This window comes from Sander lucioperca, chromosome 20 (assembly GCF_008315115.2).
Source record: "Sander lucioperca isolate FBNREF2018 chromosome 20, SLUC_FBN_1.2, whole genome shotgun sequence".
In the NCBI taxonomy this organism is placed as follows: Eukaryota; Metazoa; Chordata; class Actinopteri; order Perciformes; family Percidae; genus Sander; species Sander lucioperca.
The window spans coordinates 12,628,732-12,655,689 of NC_050192.1; the positions used below are offsets into that span (position 1 = coordinate 12,628,732).

Consider the following 26,958-nt stretch of genomic DNA (forward strand, 5'->3'; position numbering starts at 1 on the left):
ATTTAAGAGAAGAGGATAAAGCAATGGTTACATATGGCATTATTGGATCCCCACATTTCAACATTATAAAAGTAATGGAAATGCGTTGATGATGATAGACTTGCACCTTAACCAATTAAATTAAAATACCACTTACATATCAACACATCAATAATAATGATTCAATAATATAATAGCTTAACACAACACTGTATCCACTCTGCATTATGAGTAGGGTGACCAGATTTCCCGGAACTAAAACCGGGACACTTTGCGCGTGACCGTAGTGCTCGTGCACGCACACGCTTTTTAACGTGAACATGTGCCAGCCCAGGTCAGACATAGATACAGACAGATTAGGCACAATTTTACCAACAGCACATGCAGGCCTACTGCCCACAACATAATGGGGTATCTCAGTTAATATTCATGAATTTTCTTGGTATAGCCTACATATCTAAGAAATAATATTAAAAGACATTGAGCGAGTTTTGTGTGGGACCAACTTTATTTTTCAGAATTAAAGCATTCTTTTGGAAAATGCACCCACTGAATTTAACAAATTACTTGGAACTGCTGCCACAGGCTTGAACTAAGGTTATGGTAACACTTTACTGTAAGGGTACATGAATTATGAATTCATGCATGAATTAATTCATGATTTGTGCATTACTTCATTCCTTTATATCTTATGAATCATCAGGAATTGAGTTCATAGCCTCTCATTCATGACCTCATGCATGAACACATCAACTAAAGCATTAGGTAAGGTGAGTACGTCATTATGCACTAGTTGTGTTCAAATCAGAATTTGCGCAGCGATGACCACATTTTTTTGCAAGAAAAATAAATAATCATGCTAAATAAATCATAATTCATAATGATGTCCCCACATACCCAATGCTTTAGTTGTGTTGTTCATGTATGAGGTCACAAATGACAGACTATGAACACGTCAATTCCTGATGATTCATGGGATATTAAGGAATGCAGTACTACATAAATCATTAATTACATAATGCACAATAATACATACACTACCGGTCAAAAGTTTGGGGTCACTCAGAAATTTCCATTCCACTACATTATAGACAGAATACCAGCTGAGATCAGTTGCATTGTTTTTTGAACCAGGGCAGCAGTTTTCAGATTACATTATGTGCTTACATAATTGCAAAAGGGTTCTCCAATGTTTTCTCAGTTAGCCTTTTAAAATGATATCAGATGAGTAAACAGAATGTGCCTTTGGAACATAGGATGAATGGTTGCTGATAATGGGCAATGTAGATATTGCATTAAAGATCAGCCACTTCTTTCTACAACAGTCGAGAACCCTTTTGCAATTATGTAAGCACATAATGTAATCTGAAAACTGCTGCCCTGGTTAAAAAAACAATGCAACTGATCTCAGCTGGTATTCTGTCTGTAATGGAAATTTCTAAGTGACCCCAAACTTTTGACCGGTAGTGTACATAAATTAATTCATGCATGATTTTATGAGAATTCATGTACCCTTACTGTAAAGTGTTACCAGTGTTATTCTAACCAACAACACACACATAAATGTAATCTCATTTGATAGAGCAGATAGCTTCCCTATTGGAAACATTAATTCCGTATATTTGTTAGAGGAGTGAATTTGCTCAAGAATCAATTTGTTGGCTGAAAGCCTACTGTGAAATTGCGCACAGGTGTCAGCAAAATTCATGCCACGCAGCGTGCAGCCGGCCTAACCGTTAAAACGAGACAGATAAGAAGAGGCATTGCAACAATGTTTACAAATATACATTGTAACGCTGGCTGCACAGATTATGCAGACGCAGACCACTACGACTGACTGACACACACACACACACACACACACACACACACACACACAGTTAAAATCATACGCTGGACGCTTTATTAGTCTTTCTACATGGGTTTAGTTAATGATCGGGCTATAATAAGACCACATCGGCTAAGTAATCGCTGACAACCGGGAAAATTTCATAGTGGTTGGTGTAAACCGGGACATTATTATACTGTGGTATTGTTACTTTTACTTACGTAATCAATTTAAATACTTCTTCCACCACTGCTGGAAACTAACCGTGTTAGAACCTGAACTTCACAGATTGGAAATGTTACCCAATTTAACTTTGCCCCCCAGATTTTCCACATCTGTAAGCCATCCCAAAATAAGTACGGGTGATTTGAAAGACAAAACATGCAGCAAACATAACAACTTTGTGTGTTTACCAGCTGTAGAGAACACTAAACTGGATCTAAATATAAAAACAGAATTGAATATTTTAAAAGGTCAAAGTAATGGTTTCCCAAAATGCTAAATCTGTTGGTTATATTGCTGGCAGGACAATTAAACCCATGATACCTGCACCATTACTCCGTATGAGGCCCACTCTCCCTGTGTGCATTTAAAAAGAGTACTCTGGCCTTACTAAAATAAACACTAATGCTAATGTGTTTTTCCTAGAGGACCTTCCAGTCCTAGGATCACTGTTATATGTGGATCTGCATTAAAAACATTAATAACAAAACATTTGTATACAAATAAATACTGTTGTGGTCAACATACACACATTATATATATTATATACATACATACATGTATATAAAGTAAACAAAGTACTTCTACTGGGAAAAGGTAAGAACCTGCTTCTGAAATGTGTATGGGAGTTGGGATCAATATCCACCTCTGGTTTATTACTAATTTACTTTTGGCATATTAGAGAATCAATGTGAGGGTGGACATTTTTAACCACTTTTCGTTATGTTGTATCTCTTACTGGGCATTAAATTAAGATCCCTGGGGCAATTTTACAGTCTTAATATGAAAAAGTAGTCTATGAGCCCCCACTTATTAAACTTGTGTAAATCACTTTTGATAACCCTAACCTTCATCTAAAAAAAATGTGTGCTTTATTTTATTATATTTTAATTAATTACAGCATCAAGGGTAAAACAACATTCGTTGCTGCCCTCTAGTGGCTGTTTAGGTTATAACAGCTTGGTCAAACATAGCCACATGCACCTGACACCACATCAGTGCTCAGTTCTACTGGTTCAGTATAACATGCTTTAGCTGCACTATGGCTATGGAACAGCTTCACTGTTTTCTAATGTGTTACCCTTTGTCATACCTACTAGCTACAGAAGGCCAGCATTAGCTGCCACCAAGGTTAGAGGACCAACAGATAACTCTAGACATTAGGAAATTGACATTTTTTGACAGTGGATAAAACAATTCCCCAACAGTCAAATGGTGGCTTAATTAGATGAGCTCTAAGAGACAGGTGCCTTTTTGGGTATGACATCCAAAGGTGTCTCAGACACAAGCAAACAGCAGGACAACACCAAAGAACTGAGCAGAATATGGGAAAGGCAAAGCATTGATTTTTGATTAAAATAAGCATCTCTTCTACACCTGGGGCTGACATACATTAGTTATTTTATGGTAAACTATTGTAAAGTAATAAATACATAGACTAATAGCTAGAACTAATCATTGTGCCTTACAATTATGGGAAAACTTAGATTAAAAAATAATATAAGAAAATCGGACAGAAACATAGTTTAAGAAACTGAACAGTAGAGCCTGCGCCTACACTTACAGTGAAGTTACATGACAATACTGACAGTGAAAAATAAGGGTTTCGGTAATGTCACATGCTTGATGATACAGCCAATGTCATGTGCACATGGAAAATCTCCACCTGAGTAGATTTGTAGTTCCACTTGATCTCCAGCAGAGGGAGACAAAGCTTGTGCTTAAAATGTTTTGCTAGTTGAAAAGTTTTGTAGTCTGCTGATGTCTCCAAAAGACAAGACACACAGAGTACAGGGGAACACAGTCAAGGGGCCACAGAGGGGTTGCCCCAACGTATGTCTCAATACAAAGGATGTGATTTAGCTGTACTGTTTCACTAACGCATGCACATAGATGGAGTTCTGCCTGGTAATCAAAGCAGCTGAAGCAAAGAGGAGCAGGAGAGATGATTACATTTCAACACAGCAGCTACACAACTTCCCCAACCAAATTATCTGCCACAACAATGTCAACACGGGGCCCCTGTGTACGTCAGATTGCTCTAATTGCCTTGCAATGGGAAATTAAAGTATTTATCACACACATGTATGTTCCTGAACAAAGAGGTGTCACTGTGATTAGGGAGTTTTTGCATTGAATTAAAAAAAATGGATCATGTATAGTTTGTTCCTGAATTTTAAAAACTTTTTAAAATTCAGAAAAAAACATTAAAAAAAACATTTTTAGACCATTACAAGAACTCAGATTTTTCTTTCAAATGTAGGTTTGACACATAAAACAATATACTTTTAGTAGTGAGGATGAACCAGTTTAGAACGATGTGCGATAACATGATGATAGCAGAGGCTACTTGTGATGGAGCTGTTACTTTACAGACACACACAACTGGAGTTGAGCATCACATGAAGTAGAGCAGACAAGGGAATGTTCAAAACAAATGCGGGTATTTAAAGTTGCTCTTCATACATAGGCTTCGACAGGATCTGACACCTAGCACCACAAACCACAATTTCATCAAATTCTGTGTCAAGGGTTTGGGGACTTTATTCCTGAGCTCAGGTTAGCCTTGTTCAGGTTTAACTGTAATGAAGACACAATTCATTTGATTAAAACATGTTTTTTTTATTCTAACAAAATTAAGACCACGGATATTAATGCATTATGCACCAGGTTCTATTTATATCAGGAAGGGAGATTAACACTAGCCATGAACTAAAATGGGAAATTAGAACTCTGACCAGAAAGTCTATCTACCCTACCAACTCCTTAAGTCAGGAAACCGCATTTAATGGTTCTATTTTTTATCTTACAAAATAAAGTTGATTTTTAATTGGTATAATACTCAAAAGGCGATGATACATTTATACAATTTTCATACAAAATCAAGTGGACTCATCCATCTGTTACCCCTCTCCACTCAAAGCAAAAACCTCCCTGGGTTTAAAAAAAAAAAAAAAAAAAAAAAAAAAACAGTTTGCATGTTCTCCTCATGTTGGAGGGATTTTCCCTCCACTGCCTAAATTTCATCTAGCTCTGGTGAAGACTCTACATTGGTTTTATCTGTGAGCATGAGCTTGAGTGAAATGGACTCTCTTATGTGTTAGTGTGTTAGCTCTGTCGCCCCTGATGACCTGTTGAGGGTGTTTCTCAGCATTTCACCTAATGCATGCTGGGTTACAATCTAGCATCCTGTCATAGGAATAAGCAAGTACCTGAAATTAGGGGTGTAACGGATCACAAAACTCGCGGTTCGGAGCGGATCACGGTTTTGAGTCACGGATCGGATACATTTTCGGATCAGCACAAAAAAGGGGGAATTTAAATGATTTATTAAAAATGTAATAACATTAACTTTCAACAATAATTACTTCTCTTCCCAGTAAATTGCAGTTAAACGACAAAAACTCATGAGAAAAGGGTATTTTACAATAACTTTGAATGCACCACGAGGTTGACAACAGCAGTGACCAAGTGCTAGTTTGTGTCTTTTTGCTCTTAGCTTTAGCAGCAGACATATAGACACTTTATGATCCATTTCTGTGTAAAGGGCCGCACACACCTCGCGTACAAAATATAAATAGAAGACTGTCCTATTTTTTTACGCTTGTAGAGCAGCTCTCCGCGGCGCATACGCACCACTTCACACTGCTCTCGTGGCCGGGGTAGCCAGTTGTATTGATAATGATAATAATAATAATAATAATAATAATAATAATAATACTACGTTTGTTTTAGGCTATATACATGAACATATTTTATTAAATAATTTTTTCCCCTGTGAAGAAAGGCATACCATCTGCACTTGACAGCACCACTTGTGAATTTCATTCATACCTATGAAATGAATGCCACAGATTCTCTTAAATCACTTGCACGTGCCATCTGTTTGTACGAGCGGTTCTTTCATGACGCCCAATGGCTTTGTGTGGGCAGAATAGGAAAGGTCTGGTACAATCACAACCAAAAAAAGTAACTTTACTGCCTTTGTCTTAGGATTCGGAGTCTCATTTGAGTGTGCCGTGGCACCAAGAAGGTTGCAAATCCCAACCCAGGACCAACAGCAGCCTAATTACTTTGTTGAGAAGTGTTTCATAAAAACCTTACAAGCAGCAGCCTACCGGTGCTGACCAAGACTTAAAAACCCCAGTGTGGACAGCTGTCTGAGACCATACCCAACACTCTCTTAACTCACTTCTAAAGCGGCTATATGTACAGTTCTACATAAGGTTGAAAACAAATTCATCTAGCCACACAAATGCGCCCAATACACTCACTCACTAACATGAGGGACTCTCCCGTTTCCATGGCAACAGACAGACGTGGTTGTGAAGTAGCAACTCCTGTTCTGACTCAGGTAATAGGTGTCCTGGGCTCAAACTGAGGATTGAGGTTTGCATCTACGGTCCAACTCCTCAAATTACACTCCACTTACTGCTTAATACGGGATGCTTGTAATGTTGAAAGATAAGAAATATATGTATTTATTATTTTATTTCTGTGCTAATTTCAACTTATTCTATATAAACAAATGCCAAAACATGCCAAAGTCTTCTGACAGTTGAACATCATTCATATTCTGTTACAAGCTTAAACTCACTATTGTTTAGGTGTTAGGCTTAATACTTGTAATTAAAGCAGTGATTATTGATGCCCTGACCTTTGATTTTAAGAAACAACATATCTACACAACTGAAGAACTGAAACGTGATATTATTCAGATGTGCTGTGAAAATGTGAGAAAGAAATGTATTCCCTGTTCTACACAAGTTGAAAGACCAATTTTAAAAGACATTTAAAAATGTATTTTCACATACTAACCCTTCTCAGCAAAAATGCTACTTCCTTTGCTTAATATTTCACAAATACACCTGATGATACCTTCTCCAGTGCTACATATTTTATAAGCAAATATGTTTAAGTTTCATCTCCAGTGATAATCCAATGAATTTTGTTTATGCCATCATCATCAATCAATTTGTCAAAGCGTTTCCCTTTTGGGAACATCTCTTATTTTAGGAGACAAATCCCTGTTTGCCCTATCAGAGGCAACAAATGAGCTAAATTCATGTCAGAAGAGCAGAACTTTCTCTTCTTTGGAGCTTCAGCTTCTTTGCCGCCTACCCCATAAAGAAACATTAGCCTGTCATGTTTCATTATGTAAGAGTGTGCATGTATATACTGTATGCATACATGTATGTATGCATTTAAATGTTTGTGTGGTTCTCGAGCCAATTGATGTGTGCCTGCAATCACCACTGCCTTCTCATAGTTATTTCCGATGGCTGTGTGGGGGCGGACTGACAGGACTTCCTCCTAATGGAGGGACACCACACTCACAGACATGATGCTGACTGCTGGCACACACACCAGGAATACCACCTGACCACAAGATAGGATGGGAACAATGCTGTGGTCTACTGACAGAGTTCCCCTGCACTTAAAAACCTGCCTTTTTTCTGGGAATTTTTTACTGAATGGTCAAGTTCATTTTCTGTGGCTCTGACCTTTTACCTACTTACTTCAGGTTCACCTAATGTTGGCAATCTAGGGAAATGAAGCATATTGTCCTGTTGTACTCTGTCACCCTCTTATTGTCGGCATATCGAGTTATACTTGACAAAAATGACAATAGGCATATATAAAATAGATGGTATGTGTTCTAAAAACATACACTACATACATAAAGTACATTCAATAAAATTACACTACAGCATCTCTGTGCCCAACAAAATGACAACCAGAGGAGCTGTTTCCAAATGGGACATTTTAAAGGGGTGATAGAACGATTATATAGGGTATTTCACACTGTTCCTTAAGGTCTCCTAATAGGGTATGTAACATTGGTTGGGCTGAAAATGTCCCAGGTGCTATTCTTTCGGCCCTTTTGCATCCCTGTGGAATGTCTCTATTTGGAACGACAGATTTTCTTCCCAATATGGTATGCTTATGAATATTTAGATGAGCTGCGCACTGTGGCCGGGTTAGCTCAGTCGGTAGAGCAGGCGCACATATATAGGGGTTTACTCCTCGACGCAGCGGCCGCGGGTTCGACTCCGACCTGCGGCCCTTTGCTGCATGTCATTCCCCCTCTCTCTCCCCTTTCATGTCTTCATCTGTCCTGTGGAAATAAAGGCCTAAAAGTGCCCCCAAAAAATAATCTTATAAAAAAAAAAAAAGATGAGCTGCGTGCTGATTGGTTGAGGGACCACATACACAGGAGACGAGACAGCAGGTCTCATATTTCAGACACTGCAACGTTATACATTGTTTGTCTGCTATTTCGTTATTAAATTCACTTCTGAGACTTCTTTATGCGAGAAATCAACTATATAAAGCTCAAATATGGGCCGTTTTACGAAAATATATGGCTAATTGCAAATTTGGTAAGACGTGTTTGACTTCAGGAGCTCCAGACAGTCTGACGAGAAAGCGGGAGCCTGCTGGGCTTCATACCCAGGGGAAAGTCACCGTTTCTGGGTTACTGGACTACCGGGGCTTGGGGCTACGCGGAGCTGGCCGGCTGCCAGCTGCCGGCATAACTATTGTATATTTACAGTTCGAATTTCGTCACGGCATGTATATCACAGCTACCCTAAGGTCTTAACAAAGCTAACACTTTTGTCCGATTTCAATTTAAGGCATTTTTGTGAATTTGAGGGGCCTCCTTAGGAGGAGCTGCTAGCTAGGCTATGTGTCCCATTTAATCCTATGGGAAAACATCGCCACTACACTTTCGGCATAACTATAGTATATTTACACTTTGAATTTCGTCACGGCATGTATATCACAGCTACCCTAAGGTCTTACAAAGCTTAGCTAACACTTTTGTCCGATTTCATTTTAATGCATTTTTGTGAATTTTAGAGGTCTTGTTAGGAGGAGGCAAGCTAGCGCTCATTGATAGAGCTCCATCCAGCTCACTCGCGTACAAGAGGCGTTTATTTCCCCGATTGTTTGTTTAAATAACTCAACACACATATCCATTATAAGATTGACTGGAACCTGTGGTAAGACATTGCGAGCGCAACAAGCTCGCTGACCGCACTCTCACTCACACACACCGGCCATTTAGCAGGAAGAGGGGAGCTGCAGGCCCTGGAGCTCTGTCAGTGCAGCGGCGTTTGGTAGTCCAGTAACCCAGAAACGGTGACTTTGCGCGGGTATCGAGCACCGCGGGCTGCCGGCCGTGACGGAGCTCCATCTAGCTCACAGCGGGCTGAGGTCTGAAGGAGGACAGGCCGGGCGGCGAGGCAGTAACCCAGGCAGCACCGGCTGCTTAATTCCAACACACAGTCAGACAAAACTTGAAATTAGCCACCAATTTTCGTAAAACGGCCCATATTTGAACTCTACTTAGTTGATTTCTCGCATAAAAAAGACTCAGAAGTGAATTTAGTTATAAAATAGCAGATGAACAATGTATACAATTTCTGAGATCTGCGCGACCTATTCAGAAGACTACCTGATCTCAGATCAGTGGTGTAGTCTATGTAAATGTTTGGGCGTGACAAAGATAGAGACTAGAGCCAAATAAGGAGAAGCCACCGAGTTGACGTCAACTTGGTGGTTCGTTGAGATTTGCCCGTTTTCAGAGGCAGTTTCACAATGTGAGATTTGCAGAGGAAAGAGGTGTCAATGGGATTTTGAGGTTCTGTGTCTGTCCTATTTACCCACCAAACTGTCGTTATTCAACTATGACGAGGTAAAATCGGTTTTGCATTCTATCACCACTTTAAACTTGCATCTAGTGTGTTTCCAGAGGTATCACTATCCCAGTTCTGCTATAGGACTTTTTCCACACGTGTGTGAGTTTGACAGGACTGAGGTCTTTACCACAGTGTGAATGACATACAAACGTAAAACAGCATGTGAAAATGTTAAATATGCCAAACGTTGCTGACTGATGTATTTGACAACTTTAAAATAATAAAAAACTATGCATAAATAAAATGCCACTGACTTCAGGACAGTCGTCAGTGGCAGAAAACATTACATTGACTTTCAAATATGACTGTCTAAGATTAGACAGTGCTTACTGCCGGTGACTGTATTGTCCAATGTGACAACATTAATTGACATATTCTTATGAACAGACGTGATCTTACAAACACACACACAGTTGTGAATGATACTTCCAGTGTGGGACTATCAAACAACTGTATTAGGAAAACTCACAAACATAAATCACTGTGGCAACAAATCATTCTCTGCAGAGATTTCTTTACAAATGGGGAAATACCTGAGGGGTGCACACACACAAATTACACACATATATAGAATCGTGTGCACACATACACCAACTTATACAAATAGTATTCGGTCTCCCAAAGAGCAAATTTTACCATCTACAAATATTTCATTGCTCAACAAGGTTTACTAGACTGAAACAAATGCTGTTTTAGGGTCTGCAATAAGTTCCACTTGTTTTTCTGTGATAGCTTTCATCACCCAATCACGCCAGAAAACACTTGGTGGCTGGACAGCAGGTTTCCGAGGGAAGGAAACTTCTGCACAGTATGTAAAGTCCTGATTCAAAGCAGGTACACTGAAGCAACGTAAAGGGATGCAGTAGCAGAGTGAGAAAAAGGAACACAGATTTAAATAAATATAGACATGGGAGATGCATAATGGACATTTTCATCCCAGGTGTGTGGATGAGCAGCATATGATTTTTGAAATCAAGCCTCATGACATGTAAATGTATAATTAAGTGCTGTATATGGTGATGTCCACATTAAATGGCAAAGCAAAAAAAAAAAAAGCAGCAATTCCTGTGATATCCAAAAGGTATTATAAAAAACCTTATCAACTGAGAATGGCACCCTGTAATGACAACAGAGTGTGATGATAACAGACTACTGAACGGATCTTCTCCAGGTAGTCGGAGCATGCTCTGTCACAATATGCAGAAAGAGGGTCTTTGTTGACATGTCGAGCAGCTGGGAACTCACAGTGTTCACATTTACCACTGTCACAGCAAGACAACTGTTTAGTTTAGAAAGGTGTTCTTATTAACTGATGTGTCACCTATCAAAATATATATGACCACAGCTTCCTGGCTTGCAGATAATAAGACTGACTTAACTGCCTTATTGGATAACTGTAGTTGACTTACTTATTGACTGGCTGATGCTGATTTTCTGGTTGCCTGACTGGATGGATATCTTAATTAATGTCTGCCTCTCTGTTTGCCTCACTGACTGGTTATATGACAGGCAGGTTAATGGGTTTGTTGACTAACTTAACTTAGCACATTTGTTTGATAAGCTGCCACAGTGACTGAACACAGCACTACATCATTTAACTGACTGAATCATACAGTGACATCATTAAACTGTTGCAGTCAACATGATACCTGGGAAACTTATCAGGGAGGAGAGCCAGGCAGTCCTGGCTGCTGTTCGAATAAGAGAAGACTAATCTCAGGTTGCTATAACCCCAAGTCTCATGAGATGATGGGAGGCCAGGTAATCAGGCAAAAGACTAGCAACTGGGATAAATGCTAACAATTTGTATACAGGCTACAGAACAACACATATAAAGTATTTGACATATGCAGACCAATTCCTTCAACTTAAGGCCAATCTGTCTTTCCATTTCATTTTAGTTCATTATAACACTAATTTCCTAGTTACCCATTCATATTCCTCCCCAAGGTTAGACTGGCCATTTCCATTGTGTCAGAAATACTCATGTACTGTGTTGAAAGGGTTTACAGGGGGTGATGGTAATGGCACTGATCTGAATTAATTAACTTTACAACACATGTACAGTAGAACCATCTCAACATTTGAACTTAGACTGAGCCATGTTCTCTGTCAACATGCAATGCAAAATAAGTTTCCAGTCAAACAACCATACCGTAAAATAACAGCCACGTGCAGGTTCAAAGTTGCCCCAATGAACCTTGAATTGAACCATAAATTATCAAGGATAAAAATAGCCCATAGTAGCAGGGCTGCTTGACTCAGGCCTTCTGGGGTGAATCTCTACCTTAGGGAACATCTTTCTGGGGTTCGGGTAGCAGTCTCTATTCCTTGATTTGGTTTTAACCATCATCCCCAGCTTTTAATAAAGCACAAGAAAGGGACACTGTCATCTAAATTAAAAAATGAAGTAAATGGAAACATATGCTTTGCAAGAAAAAAAAATATTTCTGCAAGAAAAACTAAATTAAACTGCACATATCAAATAGTTATATATTTGCATTATTTTAACAGTATAACTTTGCTACAGTTGGACATTTTAGTCATATTCTCTAAAATTGTGCTTTTATAATTAATGCTTACTACAGGCATGTCATATCATTAGAATAAGTGGTATGGTACCAGCAAGTTACCAATCAACCGGTATAATTGATAAAATATAAATTATAATCTTTCCCTCCACACCATAACTACATTATTTCAATGCTGACTGAATCTGCACTTTATAGTTTGAGAATTTCAGGACTTTCTGCCTCGTGAATAAGTTCTCTGAGCTCTGGTGGATGAAACCATGCGCAGAGCCCAAAAGCGCAACAGCAACAAATAAAATGTTTCAGGACATAAACGCCCTGCTCATCTCCATAGCAGAAACGCGTGGCGCGCTGTGGATGTAATAAAAACGACGCGGGTGTGTATCCAGTGTCCAAAACATAATCTCTGCGCTGTTAATAAAGGTTTTACGGTCATATAAGTACGATCCAGTGGAAAGACATTTATCCACACATGATTGACTCCATAATAGCCACATGCACCGAGCACCATGAGGGAAGGGAAGGACCGGACGGATATACTCCTCTCCGGCTGGCCTGTCGAGCCCTGAAGCAGGTTTAGTGTGTATACGCATCCACTTACGCATCCCAGGCAGGGCGAACCTTCCATCCCGAAAAAACTGCGCGATCTTCCGTGTTGATACAGAATCCCAAGTCGGTACACTACTGGAGAGTGGAAGCGCACGGCGATTGTTGCCGCCGGGGTCCGTGTCTATTGGTTCCCTTTCAGCTGGGGCAGCGTCACCACACACACACAGTCACCATTTGCAACTCCATCGCCCCCCATGGGCGTGCGAGGCCGCGGGCTGTGACGCAAATTGCACTGGGTGATTTGCAAATGACATATCTTCCTAATTCAGTGTCGTCGCCACGGGGACTGATCCAATTGACAAGATATTGCACACAAATATCCATCGGATGGTGGGTGACGAGTAAATAAAGGCGGATAAGCAGTTCGCTCTACGGGGATGCGGTTGCATAACTCAGGAAACTTAATAAAAATGTGCACGGAGCAAACGATGTGCAGTCTCCATGGCTGATGTTTTGACGTTGTTTCGATTTGATCGTGATGGCCTGTACCATAACACTCAGCACACAATCAATCCTCGACTTTTGGTCACAGGAGGAACCAAGCAGAGCATACACAGGGAACCGAGTGGCCTCGCTATGGTGGATGTGTGGTGGCCAGTGCTAGGACGCATGCACGTACTGAGAAAGACAGGACAGCCGGAGTGGGACTTAGGATCGCATTCACAGGCCATAAAGGGCCCGCATGAATACTATTGTGCTCTTTTATCCAACAGTCCCCAACTATTTACAAAAGGTTGGCCAACACACACAAAAAAATATCGCGGCGAAATGGTGGCGGCGGTTACAGCAGCTGCCACTGTGCTCTGCGCAAAGCAGCAGCACAATCATTGCGCAGCGCCGGACTTCCCCAGTTTTGTGCAAACTATGTGATTCGTCCAAAAGACTTTTATTTTTACCTCATTCAGGCTGTCCTCGCCTGGCAAGCAGCGAACCAGAGCGCAGGGCAGTCGCCATTCTCATGGCACGATTTGCATCGCCCCCATTATCCCCGAAAATCTCTTTCTACACGGTTATTGTCAGCCTAAAAAACTGTATTTTTAGCAACAATGGGACAGCTTGACTTGATCAAATGAAAAGCCAAGTACAAAATGCACCTTTCGAGCCGTAAAAGAGAGGCCCCTCATAACGATTGCAGCATGGCAGGGGAGTGCGGCGTAAAACGAGCTAACCCGAATAAAATACACACAAAGGCAAGGTGCAGTACTCCCACAAATTACGTCCATCACCACCCTCGTAATAACACTAAACCATCCTTGGTCATTTGGATTAGCCTAGAGCCTGTAAAGATGGCATTATCATGAATGTACAACGCTGCGTTTTGCGGCTCCGTGCCACCTTTTCCAAGAAGCAGCTTGGCGCACAGGACCGGTGACCCTTCCATCTTTGCGCGTCCTTCTACCGAGCGAAATCACGAACTATCTTATGTTTTGACGAGTTACGGCTGAATACAACACATTGTAGTAGGTGATTTCATCTTTGAAGAGGGAAACGCTACATGCAAAGGCTGCTACAAGTCTCGGAAACTATTCCTCTCCCCGCCGCGGCCAGGCAGAAACAAGAGGGCGATGACGCCATTTTCTGCAAAAACAACCATGCTCGGGAAGCCAAAGCGAAGGAGGTTTAACCCGCTCCGCAGCCCTCCAGTCCCACTAAAACGTATTAAAAACAAGTCCTTACCTTGTATTTGTTGGATGTGTGGTGGAATAGGGTGTTTGACGAGGTAAAACTACGCGGTCGTGGCTACTTCGAGTCCGGAGATTGTTTATTTCGCCTCCCAGCGTCCCCGGTTCACTCTGAACAAGTTCGTCAGCGAGCCGCTGTCTTTGTGCACCCAGAGGAGCCTCTCAGCATCAAACCAGTCTCTGCGCAAAGGTGCACCCTCTACGTCCAATTTCAGCTGGAAATGTCGACACTTTAGGGCGACATTGCGAAAAAAAGGATAGATTAGACCTCTTTAAATTAAAAAAAACTTTGATTAATATCCAGCTTTTCGCCAAAACCAACGGTTGTAGTGCTGATTTATCCCCCAAAACGCACAATCTTATAGAGTCCACGACGCAAGTTTACGCAAAATAAAACAGGTGGAGACACCCTCTCAAAACTTAGCTAATAGGCTATAACAGATAAAATAGTCTACTTTATATTACCAGTTAAATACTTAGGCCTACTCATTCGCCAGATAGCACAAAGAGGACTCAACTTAAAGTGATATTCAGAAATGTGTGGCCAAAAGTTGTGGCATTGACTCATTAAAAATATACACGTTTAGTATAGCTAGTCCAGGGGATCACAATTTTCTCCAAAAAGAGGGTTCAAGTAGAGAGACATTGGACAATAGACCTACATTTGGTAAAATTTCCTCAGAGGAACCACATCTGAGAAGTTTATTTTTCCCTAAATAAAAGAACAGAAATATTATATTTAACTTGTTCAACACACTTCCTGCACTGTGCAAAGGAATAGTTAATGAATGTGAATTAATGAATCCCATAAACTCTAACGTTAATGCAGAGCATAGAAGGCCAATACAAGTGCCACTGAGTCAATCAATAGTTGACAAAACATGTTAGCCCATTGTGAATACCATTTATTATTATTGACTGTTTTATATGTTGATTGGTTTACACTATCACACAATCCCCTGCAAACAAACGTAGAAGCATTTAAAAACATGTTTTCTATTGTTTGGCGATTTAGTAGTGATAAGTGAGTGGATTCTTAACTAAAATAAAGTCTAATTTACCGCCATGCTGTTGATAAAGCTAGCTAACGTTAAATCAATTTAGCAATAGCAGAAGTACGTTAACAGTACTTTAACAGTACTTTAACGGTTTAGTCCACTTACTTCCCCCTCACACCATTTCCCTTGCTTATAACCAAGCCAGGACACCAAACCAAGAATACCAAAGTTTGTTGTGATATTCTAGTTTAATAAAATTGCAGGTGTGTGGGAATATTTTCGATGGGATAATATCAACTTTGTGCCAAAGCTAGCTAGCTTAAGTTGTGCAAGAGCCCACCAGCAACAGCTAGTTACAAACATAAGCAAGGTTAGCTATGTTATTTACAATGAGAGGTGGCCCGTCTGTTCAGCTATTTTTTTTAATTTAATAATTTGTGAGCACAAAACTGTTTACAAGGAAATGTTACTTTATGCTAAAACAGCAAATCCTTACCTTGTTTCCAGATTATTGAACAGAAACCTGTGTTCAGCTGAAAGATAACGGAAATTTGAGTTATGTCAAAGAGATGCACACCTTTGACCGCATAACTTAGCTGAATATTAATGTAGGCCTAAACAAGCTCCATAGCAAGCAAGATATTAAAATAAAGTTAGCTAGCTAATGTATTAACTAACCAACCTATGGTTTCTGGGTTTAATGAGAAAGTATCAGATTGGTTAAGATAATTAGGTGCAGTTGGCTCAAACATTTGACACATATGGTGATGGTGAAGTTGAGTTTATGCAGGTGGGGTGGAGGTGATGGAGAGGAGCATTTACATGGACCTGATAAAAGTTTTGAAAGTAAGAATTGACAGATATGGAGTGAACTCATATGATAAAAGACGGTGGTCAAATCGAATAGCTCATAAAACCTTATTAGTGCATTAGTACTTAGTGAACGGCTGTGTTACCACAGTTTTATAGAAGCAATAGGTCATTTTCCTCAGTGTGAAACATGGCATCTCATGGACTACTGTTCAAATAATGAATGAAAATGAAATAGGTTGTTACACAAGTAGCCTACTAAATGTTTACTTAAGTATTGAATAGTAATACAACAGAAGTAGTTTCGTAGGAATAATTTAACAGTTATACTTATTAAACAAAAGCAATATGGTCTAAAACATGGGGGCCCACTCTGTGGCATAGTTTGTAGCAACAAAAAAGTTTAACAATTGAAGCTCTATTATATACAATTCTACTCTGAAAGAGGTATAAGGTAGTATTTTAATACAATCTTAAATTATATTATGCCTGCCTACAGTATAACAGAAGTAGTACAATGCAATCATGTACTACTCTAGCATGTAGTGTAGTAGTTGTTACCAGTAATTTAACAAAAACACTATGACTGGCGGCTGTAAATAACAGTTACTGGCTTTTTTGTTTATAGTGTATTTATGTTTTGTTATTATTACCCTTATGCTGTACTTCTAAGGTATGCTATACTATTTGTTTTGGTAACTCAATTGTATGGGCTTATCAATAGTGATTCAAGACAGCAGGGTGTCATCAACAGGATGACAAACCAGCCAATAAGCAAGACTCAAGACTCAAACCCAACCTAACTCATTAACTCATTTGAATGAAAAAAAACCTCCATCAGCTAAGTGGGTTAAAAACACATTTGAAACTAAACTGTTAGAGATTGAATTAGAGTATGAGTATAGTTAAGAAAAGTGTCCCACTTAGGCTAAGCTGTTACACCTGCAGTAAAAGATCCTTCTTCAACATATTGAGCTATTCAGTTTTTATTTAGCCACCAGGTTAGGCTACATTTGATGGATATCATATCACATATGTGTAAAATGATACAGAAATGCCCTACGTATCCTGAATACATCCTAGAAGATCTCGAATCCAATAGGAAAAACACTCAACTCATTGAATGCAAAGTGGGTAGAAAGTGGGGGAATTTGAAAAGTTCTATAAGAGTTATAATCCCTGCCAGCTCTTTCCTTTAGGCTGATGAGAGCTCACAACAAAAGGTGCCCACCGCTATCGCCTATACACAATTAACTAAAGCACCAGCATTATTCCATTATCATAAGAATGCTGTTTGCAATGGGGGGAGAAACTCCTCGGCATTCATAGACGTCGCCGAATAGAGCCGAGAGCTTTTATCTTCTCAATTACATGCCGGCTGCATTTATCACAAAACCTAGTGACATGTTTGGACACTTGTTGTGCATGACACATAATTTGTTATGTTGGTAGTTTAAATAGCCTGTTTATAATTACAGCATGGGCTACAAATGGGGCTTGTTTGGAGGGACTGGTGAAGATGCTGGAGATAAGGATACAACTTGATTCCAGTGCGATCCACTTTGTAAAATACAAACAAGATGAATGTTTGTTTTTCCTAATTAAGCTTTCCAATTGGAGCAAATATTTTGATTGACAAATACATAAATGTTATGAAAATTCTTACAATTTGCAGAAAATTGAAGTCTATTTTCATTTAATTTCCATTATACCTTGGATATGAGGGATTTCCTTGGCTGTCGCGTGGTAGCTGCTGTTATTATGAATTCAGTGGACGACCTGTGCAGTAATTTTTCATCCCAGCAGGAGCATTGGAATAAATGAAGACTAAATAAGGGTCGTTCCTTACTCTGAGGTTAACATAATTTCTCCTGCATTGCATTTCTTCCCGAGTGCTTTTAAACTGATTTGTGGCTGATGAGATTTGGGGTCGTGTTAGAGGTAACTGACCACAAGGTGTCAATGTTGTTGGGAATGTGTTTTTCTGTCATTTCACTCCATTAATGTAAAAAGCACTGAGGAAAACAGCGGGTAGAAAATGCCTGCTGGATGTCATGCTCAAATAAATCTAATTGGATGTAGTGATTTGTCTGGAGAGCAGTAATAGATGGCAGTGGAGCCATCTGTACATGTAACTACAGCCACTGCTTCAGTGCCAAATCAGTATTTACAAAGGCCTCTGTTTCAGACTTTACACATATATAATCTCTTTAAAAATGTCCTTAAACTGCCCAACATAATAGTAACAGGATCCAATACATACAGTATGTTTTAGGCTGAATCTTTCCTCTTCAAAGAAAAATGATGTTTGGAAAGGGTGGAGGCATATGAGCGACATCGCAGTGCGCTGTGCAAAACAGTGATCATGAAAAAAATAATGCAGCAGCTCCTTTTGTGGAAAAAATCTCAAACTCCAGCCTCAAATGCAAACAATCTGTGGGGCTACACATCAAGGCACCAACCCTGATCATGCACTGTGTCGGCCACATTTCTTTTACTCTCATGTCTTCTGATTTTTGTCACATGCCATGCCCTTTTCTCAGATAAGATAATTACCATGAAAAAGGCCAAATGGGTGTCTAGACTCACTTGAACTACAGGACCTTATGGACAATTTTACTGTTACTGTAATATCAATCAAATTGCTTATAGTTTGCAACCTACAATTGACATTTTTCACACGACCCCCCCCCCCACAACCTAACTAACTTTTTTGAGTTAAATTGAATAAAACTTTGAACAGGATATACAGACAGATTGACAGATTCTGAACAGCAGACACAGGGATCTGGGATTGCTTTTAACAACTGTCTACTGATGTTCTGAAAATCATATTTTTAGAAGGAAATTTAAACTTCATATTGTTTAAGTGAGATTCTGTTGAAAGAAAATAACCTATTACACACAGTATATGTGTGTATATATATATATACATGTTCTTTTTAATATATATATTTATATCTGTACATAGTAGTCAAATGTTTACCTTTGTTCAGCTTTGTTGTCCTTGTCCTTTTAGCCGTTTTATTTCTGTGTACATTGAGAGCAACAAAAAGCCAGGGTCAAATTCCCCCTATGTATCACACACTTACTTGGCCATTAAAGCAGATTCTGAAATGAAAAGTTGAATTCACAAACAATAAAATGCAGTCTTACTCACAGCTTTTGCTGTTACAGCCTTACTGACCACTAGCCTACGGTTGCTAATGTTAGTTTGTGATGGTAAACGTAAAGTAGATGTTTAATTAGTCACTGCCTTTTTGACTCCTCTATATTTATGGTTCTGTTACTCTACGTTTAAACATTGACCATTATCCCATCATTTGTCTTGTGGGGACAGTGGACACCGTTCAGCAAAAGTTAAATAGTCTTGCTTTAAAGTTTATTACAAATATTATAGTGCTAAAATGTGGGAACAGTATTTTTTGTAGTCAGCTGCAATCTCTCCATGTTCATGGTGTTTCTTTTCTTGTTTTTCTCGGCCTCTAGTCACCACTCTCTGGGCGTCGACAGTTACATCTGACTCAGACTTCAGGACAAATTCGCTGACCTCAACAACAGTGGAAAGAAGCACCTGCAAGGGATGAACAGAAGACAATTCTCAGTCATCGCTGTCAGCAAAATAATGGTAAAAAGATCAAAGAAAGATAAATAATGAAAGTTTGGTGTAAAGGAATCCGGGTTTTTGGATCACCAGATATAAAATATAAAATCAATATATATACGTATATCAATATATATAAAACTGTATATTTACATATGCAACAACTGATCTCCATTCTGATGATAGAGACTGGATGTAAAAGAATTTTTTTTTTAAACAATGGCTAAGCAGATGAATCCAGATAAAGGCTGTGCTCTCTTTCTAAATCAATGCACATTAAACGTAGCCGACAGGAAATGAAGCTGGTTAATAATGCTCTATTAGCCTTGGAAATTTGGGTGTAACTACTTTTCTGCTAAATCTTTGAGTTACAGTTCATTTTAACATTTACTTAATCAGTAAAATGATCAAAACCAGCCTCTGTTTTAAGGTCGATGTTAAATTTAATTGGTTTTTCCCTTGACTCAATTAGTTATATTAATAATTCAAAACACATGTTGAGCAGCAAAACTTTGGCACAGTTTGTAAATGATGACGAACAGAAGGAATGTGTTGCTAAAGTTTGGATGAGACAGTTACTGTTAATATCATAACAAAAATGCATTATTTACATATTTCCTGACCTTGTTTCATAAAGATTCGCAGGTAAGGACGAGTAGAAAAGCACAGGAGAGCGTGAAAATGTCTGTTTACTGCCAGCAGTGTCCTTTCATGTTGGTGAATGCCCAGTCAGAGCAGAGCTCAGTTCTCAGAAGTCCGCTTTCCACTGTAAACAATAACATCAAATCAGTGCTATAATGAGAGAAAGGCAGCTTAGCTCCAACTAGGAGCACCAAGAGGGACTCTCCAAAGATTGCTTGTTATGCACCTAATTATGTGCTGCACAAAATGTTTTTTTGGTTTCTTTTTTATTGCCAACATAGGTGATATTCCTGCTGAGCCATAACTCCAATAAAACAACTAGTGCTTTTGTGTTATGTGGAAAAGAAGATTCAGAGTCACAATCCAATATCATCTTTCCCTTTACTAATAATCAAGAAGGATTCCGGTTAGATTACACTGAAATACAAGTTAATAACATGTAATTCAATAATGTATACTGTGTTGTCCAACACAATCTGACACTAATAAATAAAAATGGAAAAGTCTGAAAGGGTCTGATGGCGCTGCAAGTCACTTTAATTTATGAGATAACTGTCTTATAAAAAGCTAAAAGCTAATGTCAGCATGCTAAAATTCGGTAACACTTTACTTGAAGGTATCTACATAAGAGTGACATGACACTGTCATGAACACGACACTGTCATGACACATGAACCCTAACCATAAGTCTAACTCTAACCATAACTTGTCATGACAAAAAACGAATGACACTTACTAAAAGAAGCATTATGTGATAAACGTTTATGAGTTGTCTATAATGTTTATGACACATTCATGGCAGTGTCATGTCACTCTTATGTAGATACCTTCAAGTAAAGTGTAACTTAAAATTCTTATGTTTAGCAGATATGTTTACCATGTTCACCATCTTATTCTTGAGTGTTAGCATACTGTTAGCAACATTTGCTACTTAGTACACAAAGTTCAGGTGAGGCTGATAAAAATTGCCAATTATTGGACGAATTGAAATTTTGACCCGATGATGGTGCTATATTAAACATCAGGGGGTCCTCTGGTGCGCCCGGGTAGCTCACCTGGTGGAGCGCGCACCCCCGTGTAGGGGTTTGCTCCTCGACGCGGCAGCCCTTTGCTGCATGTCGTTCCCCCTCTCTCTCCCCCTTCATGTCTTCAGCTGTCCTATATTAATAAAGGCCTAAAATGCCCAAAAAATAATCTTAAAAAAAAAAAGAAAAGAATTGATCCTCTGTGGGCTATGAATATCTGAAGCAAATTCTATAGCAATCCATCAAATAATTGTTAAGCTATATCACGAACAGCCAAAAAATGTAAACCTGCTGGTGGCACTAAGAGGAAAGATCAGGGGGATCACCAGTCAGTAGGATTGATCCTCTTCGTCTGATAGCTGTTGAGATGTTTCAGTCTGGACCATAGAGCCAGTCACTAGAGCCAGGATGCTGGGGGAACAGAAATCATGACAACTGAATTCGGGGAAAAGTGTCAAATGTTGCAACTCTTCTCAGGGCTCAGCCCAGTTCAGTGTTTTCAATAATGAAAGTGGCAATTACAGATGCATCTGGCAAGAATTTAAGCACAAAATACATAATTGAAGCTCCTTTGTGAAACACTGACAGCCACAGAAGACGTATTTGCTCTTCTCATACAACATATCTTGTAAGACATCAAAGATCAAGAAACCTTTCACAGAAACCACTCAACTTATACAAAACAAACTATCATCATCAGTGGGACTTTCCTTCCAATTCAAAAGCTGCATCTTTGATTTACAAATAACACAACATCCACTTTCAATCATTTAATAAAAGCTTGGATATAAGACTATTTTTTTTATACAGCAAGTGTTTAGTTGTTTTGATGGGAAAATCCTTGTTCTGATCCAACTTCAGTGAGAGTGAATAAACGGCAACTCTTACAAGGCATTTTTCAGACATTCTACACAGTTTGGATCAAATACAACAACTGGTTTAGGGGCCGACTCACTGAGAATATACTCATCTTCTTTTTACTGTAGTTGCCAGAAACACTATTACAAATATATAGATATAGATTTGTTTTTAATATCTCAAATATTTATATAAATAGAAGTTGATTCAAGATCTGGGCATTATGACAAAGTGCAAAAAAGAAAAAGGAAAGGGGAGGATTTAAAAAAAAAACTGTCAATACCTTCATAAAATTCAACAGCAAAGATAATATACAACTGCTCTTAAATTCATGAACGTTGTCTTAATTTTAGCTGCAACAGATGGTAACTTCCCATTTCGATTACCATAAACAGTAAGTCACGGTGGGATTCCCCAAAAAACATGTCAGCGGTAAGATCGTCATCTTTGATCTGCGGACACACTGAAGATACTGAGCGGAAACTAAATCTTTAATTCCCACCTAAACCATTGTTTTCAGCCATTAAACCAACATAAAGCATCTATTTACTAGTACATCTGTTGGTACGTTGCGTTACACAGAGAAAATGTACACTGTAATTGCAACGAGTTAACTGTACACCACGAGTACCCCGATACACCTTGCGTGTCTATCTACAGTAAAATAAAGTATCACTAAATTGATCTAAGGGTACGTTGACGATCTCACACACTGAAGAATAAAGTGTCATCATGGGAAGCACTTGGAAAAAGCTTAACACGAATACAACCGATTTTGTACATCAATAGTGCTTCGATGCTTTTGAGACAAAAAAACAAAAACAAACATCAACAAGTAGTTATTTGAAGCAGCCAGCGAGTACCAGGTGGGAGCGTCGCTCACAGCGTCACGCTGCTATCAAGCAAATCTAAATGGTTTCAGTTACTTTGGCTTTATCAGCAACACCGGGTGAATAGACAGGGTATTTTTCAGACATTTTAAAAGGTTTTTACCATTTAATAATACCACTTTCAATAAACAAACTTTTTTTTTTTTTTTTTATCTTCTCGTTATTTCAGAGGAATGAATGTTGCTGCATTTACAGTGCAGTGAACTACTGAGCCACCAGAGAAGAATTGGTACCAAGCTTGACGGGTGCAGCTGAAAAGTAAGTGAAAGCACTTTGACCTGGCTTTGATTTTTAAATACACAACAAGCATAATTGCACTGGAACTAGACCAATCGGTACAGAAAGATAAAGACAGTTGAAAAATATAGCTATAGTTTTGAACATTGGAAGAAGTATGAAAGAGGGTGGATCCACAGGCAAAAAGGAATGTGGGTCCCTTTATATGAAAATACTAACCAAGGCCTGGTGTCACAAAATCAACCTTTGTTCATTAGCGTACGTCAGATACAAATTGTTGAGCTATTAGAAATGTGAAGAAATATGTAGAAATAAATGTGTAGAAACATGACTGTCAGCTTACATTTAAGACCAAGTCAAATTCTATAGCACAGTTAAACGATGACATCATCTCTTATGTTTGACATGGTAAATAATGCATCAAAATACAAAATAACTGACTGTGAAGGTTCCATATTAATCTTAGATATAATACTTGGATAACAAAAACTTAACTCATTGGTTATTTATGGACTAGACCCCCTCTTCATGTGATGACACCTGAGCTGTCTCCAGGGCAACGGAGTACACTCCATCTGCTGATGAAGACTGTGGCTATATCCCCATTTCAAACTACAGACTAATTCTATGCAGGTTTTGAGTATGTAGTGTGTTCACATTGGAAAAGTGACAACATTGAGTAGACTCAAGAGTCAAGTCAGCATGCATTCTAAAAATTACTGAAATAAAATAGTACTTTGAGTGTGCTGTTGATGGACCTTTATGGAAATGGAGAAGCTGCTTATTGCTGAAAAAAAATTACACCATTTGCAAGCAGTGGTGAAATCTAGAGCTCTAGCAGATCTAGCAAAAAAAAAAATAATTAAATCTTTGGAAAAATTATTCTGCTTTCTTATTGGAAAACTACTGCCAATTAAACTTCACAAAGTTGCAGTTTGGCGCATATACTGTATTGTATAATTTACAGTATTCTTTAACAATTAGTAAATAGCACATACTCTTACATACAATTTCTGACTTTTAGGGAAATGGGACAGTTTTTTTGGAGTTTGCAACCACATGTGAGTGTTCCTTGAGTGAAGATATTTTTGTCAGACAACAATATAAGCTACACATAATAACACTTAGTTATTAGAACATGCCTGAATTATATATATATATATATTCTTTTTCAGAATTGGCCGTGGTATGTGAATTGTCTGCACAGCGAAATGGAAATGACATACACAGCAGCCACAGTTAAAATTCATATTTTTGTTTGTGTATTAATTAGTAATTATTTAAAAACTTGCTAATGAACAAATTCCTTGAAGATTTTGAGAAATCAGGCCAATCTCATCAATATCATTTAACACAGACCTAGGTATGGGGGCAAAAATACTCTGTTTAACTCATATTTAGTAAAAGGGGACAATTATTAATAAATACAAAAAATAATAATCGATATGTACACATTTTCAACAATATGAACTATCATAATACTTTCAACATTTCTTCAAAACGCCATAGAAATTACTCTTTTCCTCAAAAAGTCTCTTTAGCTCAAACCTTGAGGGTCAGCTGCAAAACAAACGATAAATTATAAAAAATAAAATAAAATAAAAAATAAAAAAACAATCCAACACGTTAGTAATCATTCCTTTTTGGATGCAAGTCCTGACGCACAGACAGGAGTTTGTGTTTCTTGCAACATTTAAAACCAGAACTAAGAAAAAAAAAAAACAATGTTCAAATAAAATCGGATTTCTTCCTATATTGACATACATCGGCATCATTGGTAACATAGATATTTTTTTTTCTTCCCTTGTGTGAACAGGTCCTTGGTGTGGCACTGCTGGAGTCAGTGAAGAAGGAAGCAAAGGGGGAAGCGAGGGCTGTAAGTGCACTTTGAACACAGGCATGCTGGGATGGATAAGGAGGGGAATAAAGGGAAGATGAGAATTGTAGAGATGTTGACAAAAAGTAGGAAAGAAAGATGGAGAGAAATAAAGAAAAAGAGGTTGAAAGAGAGGTTGAAGCTTGATAAAACCAAAAGTTAAACTCAAACTAAAGCTGCGGTTGTCTTCCATCTATGAGGAAGAGGGGAAGCTAAAATCAAGAGAAAGAGGGTGGGGTGGGGGGTGTTGAGGTGGCATAAATGAAGGCTGAGTCCTACAGTAGTCATGTCAGTAGGTCCTTCAACCATCTCACTCACAATAACAATCACAGACCTCTTTCCTTGTCACTGACCAGACACAGGAACCAGGAAAATGGTCAAAACAACCAGAAAATAAACTGATTGTTTAAAAAAAAAAAAAAAAAAAAAATGTCTCCCCCAAAATTGTACAGTGGTGGTATTATATTACCAATGCCTTGAAAAAGTGAGGCATATTCCCTTTTTCAGAGGATGCATTTTTTGGATACCACCGTCTTGTTCTTTAAAGACTGCGACCACAGTCAGGCACAGCAGTTTTCCATCAGAGCGATCCATTATCAAAGGTTAAAGTTGGAGAGTGAAAGTAACTCCCAGCCAACTGTGGGCAAAGACTCCAGAGCCCCAATGTCACAGCAGGTGAACTGAACCGTCATTGGATGAATAGGAGTGACACCGTCGAGATAAAGCAGTCTGATTGGTGCTGTCAGCGGAAGAGTGGTGAGGTCAAAGGTCACAAACGGTGGTGGGCTGCACAGCTGCCCAATATTCTGTCCATGAAACAGGTTTCGGTCAGTGATGCAACTTGGCCTGCAGGGAGAAGAAGAGAGAGACTTATTAGCTGGCGTTCATTTATTATTGGCTCAGTGGTGGCTTTACTGTGTGTGAAGCAATTTCTAACATCAAAATATACATAAAACAAATTCCAATGTGATTTAGCATTGTATCGGTTATAGTCTGGATCAACAATGGCATATTTCCAGGATAACTGCCTGACACCTGATGTCCCTATGCTTCCACTCTCTGTGTTGCCGTTGCCAAAATACCTAAGCTTCGGGAAACAACAACACTGAAAAAGGCAAGAACATTTTAATGTGCAATAAGGCAGGCCTGCTTGGTTCTTTCGGGGAATGATTTACATATGTTTACGGCATTTACTATCTAACTGGGACGGTTTGGGACTGATTGGTAAGGATTGCTATGGACGAATTACACACGGCGATACACTGGTAAGAGCAAATTACGTTTAACCATGTATCCAGCTAATTTAAATAGCTCACATTACTGTATTGTGTGAACAGTTAACTTCATTTAATTTATTATGTGGCATTTTCTTTTGTGGGGTGCAAATGTTCCCCCAAAACAAGTTCCTTCCGGAGACCATTTTGCAGAGCCACGGTCGCTGCGTCCTGAACTGAGTACTGC

At 38.9% G+C, this 26,958-nt stretch overlaps 2 protein-coding genes across 6 annotated transcripts in view; both read right to left on the minus strand.

The window, feature by feature from the left end:
- Positions 1 to 16,277, minus strand: part of znf800b (zinc finger protein 800b) — a 35,718-nt gene extending 19,441 nt beyond the window's left edge. Inside the window, exons 1-2 of one of the 4 annotated variants that reach the window (XM_031284849.2) lie at positions 16,052 to 16,211; positions 14,553 to 14,787 (exon numbers count right to left, since the gene is read on the minus strand). The gene's annotated coding sequence lies outside the window, so the exon portion shown is untranslated. Of the gene's footprint in view, positions 1 to 12,867; positions 12,977 to 14,552; positions 14,788 to 16,051 lie in introns of those variants that run through there. The other 3 variants (XM_031284846.2, XM_031284847.2, XM_031284848.2) reach the window with 3 other exon arrangements.
- Positions 16,278 to 22,393: 6,116 nt separating this feature from the next.
- atxn7l1 (ataxin 7-like 1) overlaps positions 22,394 to 26,958 on the minus strand; it is a 29,518-nt gene continuing 24,953 nt past the window's right edge. For both annotated transcript variants that reach the window (XM_031284860.2, XM_035996137.1), the window contains one exon: positions 22,394 to 26,343. In XM_031284860.2, coding sequence (XP_031140720.1) covers positions 26,326 to 26,343 — 18 coding nt within the window. In that variant the 3' untranslated portion in view covers positions 22,394 to 26,325. The remainder of the gene's footprint in view (positions 26,344 to 26,958) is intronic.